The sequence below is a fragment of the Trachurus trachurus genome, assembly GCF_905171665.1.
Source record: "Trachurus trachurus genome assembly, chromosome: 5".
Classification (NCBI taxonomy): domain Eukaryota; kingdom Metazoa; phylum Chordata; class Actinopteri; order Carangiformes; family Carangidae; genus Trachurus; species Trachurus trachurus.
Window position 1 is genome coordinate 28,555,708 of NC_139896.1, and position 9,136 is coordinate 28,564,843.

General features: G+C 45.6%; 1 protein-coding gene across 1 annotated transcript; it reads left to right on the forward strand.

Annotated features, from left to right (window-relative positions):
- The first annotated feature begins 791 nt into the window (after window positions 1-791).
- Window positions 792-8,249, forward strand: frs3 (fibroblast growth factor receptor substrate 3). Its single transcript, XM_083971984.1, has 5 exons — window positions 792-876; window positions 979-1,165; window positions 3,537-3,698; window positions 6,549-6,670; window positions 6,755-8,249. Exons 1-5 carry the CDS (start codon window positions 811-813, stop codon window positions 8,066-8,068), a joined length of 1,851 nt encoding a protein of 616 aa, XP_083828110.1. The 5' UTR covers window positions 792-810; the 3' UTR covers window positions 8,069-8,249.
- The last annotated feature ends 887 nt before the right edge of the window (window positions 8,250-9,136 follow it).

Genomic DNA, 9,136 nt, shown 5'->3' on the forward strand with positions numbered 1-9,136 from the left:
GATCGCTGTGTTTTGAATTTGACTGCAGTAACCGTTTTTGGCCACATTCTTACATATGGCACCTTTAAAGTAAAAAAAAAGATTGAAATATGAAGTGATATCTGAACATCTAAGTGAGATTAGTGTTGGTGCTGATACAGATTTGGTGGATTTGATCTAAACCACATTTTACTGTTTTCATCAACTTAGTCTTAACTAACTGCCACAAAAATAACATTTCAGGTTTCATCATAGGCTCAAATATTTTTATATGTCAGTTCATATGTAGCTATATGCTTTAAACATTTTTAGACTCAAGTATTTTATATTTTATATTGTTGCCAATTGAGGTTCAAGGGAAAGATGAAGGGCAGCCATTGCCTCTCTGTGGACTAGACATAGGTTATGTGACAGAGAATGAGAGGAAAGAGGAGAAATGATGTGCAACAGGTTTAGCCTTTTAAACCCTTCTGTCATATTACAGCTAAAAGGAGTAATCTTTGCAAATTTCTCTGTGTGATCCTGAATGTGGTCCATGGTTTCAGGGGGGACAACATCGTGCATCTCCTGAAGATGTCAGTCCAACAAACTCAGTGGCTTGTGATGCTGATGCCCAGTAGAAGATCCTGGGATTGAGAAGTGAATCCCTTCACACTGATGGCCTGGACTAGGTGAGAGGTTCAAGTGTGAATGTTCCCTGAAGGCAACACTCACCATTTGTTTTGTTTTTACATTGCATGAATAGCCTTGCAAAGTCATTAGCTGATGGGGGACCAGTTGTTGATGAGGTTTGCTCTGTCTGCGACAGGTTTCAGCTGGCCTGCTGAAGCTATGGGGAGCTGTTGGAGCTGTCTGTACAGGGACCCCATCCGAGACAACCATCTTACTAAATTTAAGGTCAATAATCCTAAATATGGTTTTGTATAACGATTATAACAAGTCAGCACCGTTTGTTTCTTTGCGTCCTTAAACCAAAGTGTAATAATCTGTTGTTTCTAGGTCACCAATGTGGATGATGAGGGCAACGAGCTGGGCTCTGGTGTCATGGAGCTCACGCAGACCGAGCTCATTCTTCACACACGCAAGAGAGACGCCATCCGGTGGCCGTACCTCTGCCTGCGGCGCTACGGCTATGACTCCAACCTGTTTTCTTTTGAGAGCGGTCGCCGCTGTCAAACCGGGCAGGGTGAGAAAAGTTTACACCTGTTTGACTCTATTTAACAAATTGCTTACTAGGCATTCTGGAAATATTTAGACTTTGTCACATTAGGAGAAACTCGAGTCTAAATGCATCCAAATCATGATGATTAATGAATTCTCTGCTGGGCTTATACTGCACATACATGAGGTACAAAATGAACATACTGGGCAACAGCTGCTTGTTTTATTCCATTAAGTGTGTCACAGTGAAAGATACATCATCTTGTCCATCTCACAACAACATCCAAACAAAAAGAGCAGTGTGTCACTATTTATTTTCCTTTTCCCTTTTTAAAGAGTTGTTTTTTTTAGAGTCTGGAGGTTTTCGCTCAAAAATAAACCCTAGACTTAGACAAATCAAATCTATCTTAAACATCACCTATGGGCTTCTAGTCCTGTGTGGTGGTGACTGTGTCTGCAGAGCCCCTTCCCCCCACTTGTATTTGGTCTTTTGTTTTGCTTTGTTGTGCACGGGTACGCTTCTGGGTGGAGAGTCGTGTTTTCTCTCCAGCCAATAACAGAGCTCAGGTGAAGCTCCGTGCAGCACGAGTAGGAGGAGGGCTGCTAGCCCCACTAGCTGTAGGCTACTACTGAATGCTAGCGAGTGTTAGCGGTGGATGCTATCCACCACCGCTAACACTCGCTAGCTCGACATTTATGGTGCGTTCCAGGCTTTTGAACCCGTAAGTCACGACTTCAAGTCACCAGTTACGACTTTGTAGCCTTCCAGGCAAGTTACGAGTTACAACTGGGAGCTGGGAGTAGATCGATCTAGTACGAGTTCACAGGTGGGAAGTTACGAGTTTGGCTGTACGTTCCAACGGGTAACCATAGGAACGGGTCGGAAAAACACGAGTTACGGGTTGCCTGGAACGCACCATAACTTCCGCTAGCGGTGGCGGCTAGCATCCGCCGCTAGCACCCGCTTCCCAGCTTACCACAACAGCCCTCCTACTTGTTGCAGCATATTTCACGAGGCTCCCGTTGTTGGTGACGGCCGGGTATTTGCCAGCCGCTCCAGCGCTTCACTCAGACTGTATTTCCTGTTCTTTGCGGTCCTGACAACTGCTGCTGTCTGGTGCAGGAGGCTGCACAGTTTGGCCCAGTTTGAATGTTTTGTTTACAAACTGCAACGAACAAACCTCCAGACTCTACCTTTAACATTATTAAAAGGACATTGTGTCACTTCTCCTGTTATCTATTCACGAAAATCGATTATTTGGTTCAAAAGTATGCTTTCATTCATCAGTTTTCATTAAACACTGAAGTGTTCCTTCAGTGTTGCCTCGTGCTGACGGACCACTTGTTTATGCTGTTACGTGCAGCAGCTGTCGTCCGTCTGCCGTCTGCCCAATTTCACGTGAATGCAGAAAAATCCGATTGAGTTGCTTGCGATATGCAACCGCAACACTAGATGGGAGTAATTCCTACACAATGTACCTTCATCATCATCATCATCATCACCACCCATCATTAGCATTATACCGGTTTATTTAATCACATGTCTGAGTATGAGCCTTTACACACATTCACTCACTCAACAAAGCCCCCAGAGGTTCAAGGTTCCTTTATTGTATATATACCAAAGAAAAGAGTACATATACACAGTGACATTCTATTTGCACTCACAGTGAAAGAGGGGTTAGCCATAGAACAGTGATCAAATACAGGCTAACTCTAAAGGTACAATCGCATTCACACACACACACTAACACACATCCACACACTAGTCTATGTGAAATAAAATAATAAAATAAATAGTGTACAGAGTGTTGTACCAGCAAAAAACACAGTCACAGGGTTATTGCACATCACAGTTGTTTTGTTATTATTTTGTTTTTGGTTTTTAGTGTCGAGTAGGGTTGCACGATAAATCGAAATAAATAATTGGCGATCTCGATTCACACCTACATGTGATCTCATTTCTAAATGACAACAATTCTTCTGCTTCACAAACAAATGCTCTTTTTTCCTCTATGAGTTTCTGAAGTGCCCCCAAACCCGAACTGCTGCCTTCTCTCTCAACCTATGACAAAGTGCCTTTACGTCACGTGATTCAGTGGAGGAGGAAGCCTGTCGGCAGTTGAGAGACTTTTCAAAAGAGCTGCACAATACCTTGCCCAATCAATAATAAACATTTCATTTTGAGAAAATAATCGTGCCAGATAATCGTGATCTCAATTCTAAGCATGATTCACATTTTTTCTAGAATCATGCAGCCTGTGTGCAAAGTTGAGGGTTAATGCACATAGTGTCCAGATGATATTTTAGTGCAGAGTTCAGTGTGTTGATGGCTCGGGGATCTCTATAACTAACCATCTTGCTGACAGTGTTGTTAATGTGCTCTTTTGGATCAGGGATCTTTGCATTCAAGTGTTCCCGGGCCGAGGAGATCTTCAATTTGCTCCAGGAGCTGATGCAGTGCAACAGCATCAACGTGGTGGAGGAGTCGATGATGATGAGTCGCAGTGGTCACACACCGGAGATGGACATGTCCCGCACGCCACAGACTCCCAACAGTGAGTCACACGACCATGCAGACACATGTCTATCGCTTGCATGCAGCACTAAAGCAGTACATTTAGCAGAATACAGATAGCTTTTAATAGGCACGGGTTCAGACTGAGTCAGAGACACAAAGGTGTCAGACTTACAAACAGGTGAAACTCAGGCTCAGCACATCTGCATCAGCCTGCAGCTGCATGCTCCTCCTCACACAGCTGGTGGAGAGGTGACTGTCAGATGTCTCTGTGTCAAGATGATCAGGTTGAGATAATGTTGTGCATGCAGGGATTGGATTATTGCGATATTCATGTGCCAATATTTTCAGTTCAGATTACCAATATAAATACCAGTGGCGGCTGGTGACTGAAAAAATTGGGGTGGACAGGAGGAAAACCAGTCCACGGCGTCATGTTATCTTCAACTAGCTGACTACTTATCCCTACTTTCTTATATTACCATACAGGCCTAATGAGAAAAACAGAGCGTTTATCAAGGATTTGAAAAAAAAAAGCAGGCCAGTGTTGAACACTGGTAAATGCACAGTGGGAATTTTACACAACACCCTCTGATTTAAAAAGGAAAAACAAAAACCATGAAATTCTGGACTTATTAACAACAAAGCAAAGTGTTCCACTCAATTTACATGCATACTTATACTTTCAAAGCTTTTAGCTGGGCTTTATGGCGAGGGATTCTCCAGACAGAGACTGTTTGCACTGACTGAAATACAGCAACAAAACAGCGGTGAGAGCTGGATACGGATCACAATCGCCCAAAACTTGTAGTTGGACAATGTGTCTTATATAAATGATCGGTGAGATGACCGAAGTGTTCATGGGTTGATAGATGGGAAATGAACAGTCCTTATTGCTGCTCTGTACAGTGTCCGGTCGTGCCGTTGAACAGATGTTTTACCCTTCAGCAGCGCAGGTGACGTCACTAAAAACTATGAATGATCTCTCTGACTGCTTCTCTCTATTTACCATTCCCCTCCATTGTGTTCACTGAGCAGCTCCCATCTCTGCCCCGCGGATCTCAAAACAACATGCACCGATAATTAAAGATAATGAACCTACTGCTATTACTATAGGGATTATGGCAATAGGTGACTTTGCCAAGATATTGAACTATCCCTTTATAGTTATTTTTACAGATGTTGATTGATTTCAGTCTAAAATGAATCACAATTTACAACATGATATTTTGCATACAATAGGCCTTGGTGTACATTGCTATGTATTGACAAGATTTAGCTCACAGTGATGAACGTTCTTCACCTATATCTGCAACTTCCATCAACTTACAATAAATTTCAATCCATTGTTTTGATTCTCAGTGTCACAGTTGTACAGGTTGTGTTGCACACTACTGTTCATGCTCGGTACAGAACAGCAGACACAGGTAGCAGCTAGCTGGTGAACATACTGGAGCATTAAGCAGCTAAAGTGTCGCCTATTTCAATCAAACAGAGACAAAAGAAAGTGATAGCTCAGCTTGTATCAGCTGATGATGTGACAGAAAGACACAGTTCAGCTCCCTCTGCTCATGACTCATTTCCACTGCCCCCAAGTGGCCAAAGAAATCAGTGATTTCAGGTTTAAACACAGTATATGACTGACACAGGTGCCTCATCTTAGGAAAAAAAAAGCACTCAAGGAACAGTGATTACTTTCTATGTAGCAGCGTTGAGCAACGTTCAGTTTGTTTGACTCTTGTTTTTATATCTCTGGAGCTAAATGTTGGAGGAAATGGATGATGCGAGTGAACAGCTCTATATTCTCCTGTGTAGAGCGAGGCGGTGTCACAGCTCTGTGTGTCAGCCGGCTCCTGTCACTGCTGGAAGGTGCTCGGCAGCACTTTTTTTCACTGGGATCTGATCGGGGAGTGTCATCACAGTGTGGCAGGGTCACATCCCTGTTGAGTCTGCCTGTCCTGCCAGTTAACAGACAGAGACATACAAACAGAGACTTGTGCATCAAGTCTTTTATGAGAAATACAGCTATGATTATGATAATACTCCCTTCGTTCTTTTCTCAAAGAGCAGTGGTTGAACCCTTGTGTTTTTACATCATCTCATTCATGACAAGATGAGTGAACATCACCATGATCATTAAAAAATAGTGTTTTATTTGCAAGGCAAGTCAAGGCAAATTTATTTGTATGGCACAATTGATACACCACGCTTTACAGAGGCATAGAAATACATAAAACCATAGATAAGGTCATAGAAAAGAGAGAAATAAGCCAATGAAAGAGGGTCTAAAAGACAAGAATTAGAGTTATTAAAAAAATCATTAAAATAATGTATTGAAACCAATGTTAATGACTGAATGAACAAATGGCACCTGTTAGTTACCGAGCTGAATCACTGTGACACAGACACTACCACTGAGTCTTTTAAGCCAAGTCAGATTTTTTGCTACAGTTATGAACAAAAATGTTGAAATTTACATATAAATTATTTCAAAAGCTGTATAGTAGGCTATAGTAAGAGAGAGCTGCAGGAAATCCGTTCCAGTTGAAACTTCTGACTCGGAACTCGGAAATTCCGACTTCCGAGTACAAATGGAACGCACCATGAATCCAAGCGAGGGAGCAGACAGCTTGTATGCGATAAGTATGGAGATTTTTATTGATCAAAACTTTAAATAGTGTCCCACAGGAGTCCAATATCACATTAAAAGCCCCTGAAATTAGCATAATAGGTCCTCTTTAAACTGAAAAAAAGTATATATGTAGTACACAGTATGAAGTATGAAGATAAAGTGTGTTTTGAACTTAATTTCCTCAGTGTTTAACATATTTGCGTCATGCTGAGCTCAGTGAATGATGGTCTGTCTTTAACTCCATAACTATGTTTGCAGCTCCAGTGTTCCCTGTCCAGGCCTTTCCCAACGGATACCCTGGTTATCCAATCAGAGGCGAGGCCTCTCAGCCCTCTCTCGCTGACGACCATGGACACAGCCTCATGGGTTTGGAGGATCAGGTACGACCTTCCCGTTCCCCTCACAGCTCACGGTGTCTGTCACACTTCACGGTCTGACCCTGGTTTCTCTCTCTCCCCCGACAGACCCACACCTACGTTAACACTGTCAGCATGGAGGGGGATCCCTCCATGCGTCACTGTGTGCACTCTCTTCCCGAGGTGCGGCCCAGCGCTTTCCCCGAAACCACCCGGGGAGCCATGCCCGTCGGGGGCCAAGGGAACCCGCAGCCCAACCTGCGCTGCTGTCCCCTGGAGGAGCATAAGGATCCTCAAGTGTTCTTACAGCCGTCCTCGCAGGAGGTCAAGTTCATGCTGGGCCCCACTCCGGCGCAGCGCCATCTGCTGGAGAGGGAGAGGGAGAGGCACGGCCACAACCCACACAGCCTTCAGCCAGTAGAGGGCGCCACCGGCTCAGAGACGGAGGGGGACGAGCCCTCCATGCACCTGTGCAACTCCCACTCCTATCACCATTTCCATCACCACGCGCACCGCCACCCGGGCCACGAGCGGCCGGACGGCTGCCAGAGCGGCGAGCTCACCTACGAGAACATCAACGGCCTGAGGGGGGGCCGGAAGCAGCGGCTGAGCCCCAGCAGCGTGTCGCAGTCGGTGGGCTCCAGCAGCAGCAGCAGCACCGGGGACAGCCACTCCCACTCCCTCCTGCACCCGCACGCCCACGGCCCCGCGTCCCTGCCCCCGCCGGGCTACGGCTGCGAGAGGGGCATGGGGGGGGGCCACCGCCGGACGGCCCTGCTCAACTACGAGAACCTGCCGTCCCTGCCCCCGGTGTGGGAGTACCGAGCCCTGCAGAGGGACGACGAGCAGGACGAGGAGGACGACGAGCAGGACGAGGAGGAGTACGAGGAAGAGGAGGAAGACTTTGACGAGTACGAGTTCTCAGAGGGGCCCGGGACGCCCAACGGGTACCACCAGGACGGCCGGGGCATCCACCGGGATGCCCTGCAGAACTATGTCAACACAGAGCAGGTCCAGCCACCGCGGCTCCGGCACGCCTGCCCTCCCCCGCACCCGCGGCCGTGCCAGCCGGACAGAGGGGGCCGAATATTTAGCTTTGATTTCGGCAGGCGATCGAGGCCGGGGATCGGAGGCTGCGAGCACGGCCACATGCCTCCGTCGCGGCAGCTGAATTACATCCAGGTGGACCTAGAGGGAGAGCCTCCCTGCCAAGCCCTCGGCGGCGGGGGTGTCCAGACCCAGCCACAGCACCAGCGCCTACCACCCAAAAAATGTGGCCCCCAGGCACCCCGGCGCAGCGAATGCTACGCAGTCATCGACATAAAGAAGACCGCTGCCATGTCCAATCTGCAGAAAGCTCTGCCCAGGGATGATGGGACTTCCAGAAAGACTCGCCACAACAGCACAGACCTGCCTCTGTAAAACGGTGTTCAAACTGAAGAGGAGCGATGAAGACAGATGAAGGCTTATCCTCATCTTAGCACACTGGACCCTTCACTGTCATCCATCCATTCAACTGTCGGGCTGACTAATACGATACAGGTACCTAATTAGAAACTTAATGAAACTTATCTGTGCATACGAAAGGAAATAAGAAATCTCTGAGGAGAATTTGCCATTTTATTTTGTTATTTATAGTTATGTGGTGTGACGCTCTGGAGAAATCTGCAGTTCTCACTGCAAATACTGTCTGCTGGATATATGGATATTTATATATAAGCATCAAATCATACATCTATATATGAAAATGTACATGTAGGATTTGATGCTTGGCTGTGACTTAGAGCAGTGACCTCTGTTCAGTGGAAACATTCATTTCCATAGCAAATTTAAATTCTTAAACTCATCTCCATTCATGAATATTATTGTCCCTATCATTTAGCCACGCTACACCCATGTTTTTTTTATGTTTTCATTTTTTTTTTTTTCAACTTTACCACAACGATAGCCAGAAATACGACCCTCACTCCAGAAAGGCTGTGAGTTGTTGTTGGCGTGCAGGAAGGTTTATGGTTCCTCCAAGATACTGGCCAATGTTCATACCTCATCACAAGCACCTAAGTCTAACATTGTGGCTGGTGGAAGAGGCCATTCTTTGTTACTATATGCCTATAGAGCATTTTGCACACAATCCTATGGAATTGTATTTTATCATATTTTAGAAATAGTTTTGTCCAATTCAGAAAATGGCATAAAACAAAATATATATATATATATATATTTGGTGGTATCTGGAGAATTAGACTTCAACTGAATGACGGTAAAAGTAGCACACATGGATCAGTCGAGCTGCGGCTCCCTCCAATCCACATGCAGCAGATGAAAAAGTAGCATATCATCTTTGATTACACCTCCCGCGCATCATCCCAGACCTGCGGGGGGGTCCACAGCTGTTTACGCTTGTCACGTTGCACTTTTGACCCCGGGCCGCTGAAATGCTCTTTGTAACTACTTTGGGTTTGACCGTGTCCTTTTACCAAAAGCAGAAGG

Coding starts and splice junctions, on each gene's coding strand:
- frs3 (XM_083971984.1), top strand. CDS start 811: ATGGGGAGCTGTTGGAGCTGTCTGTACAGGGACCCCATCCGAGACAAC. Junction 877..978: donor ACCATCTTACTAAATTTAAG/GTCAATAATCCT, acceptor TGTTGTTTCTAG/GTCACCAATGTGGATGATGA. Junction 1,166..3,536: donor CCGCTGTCAAACCGGGCAGG/GTGAGAAAAGTT, acceptor CTTTTGGATCAG/GGATCTTTGCATTCAAGTGT.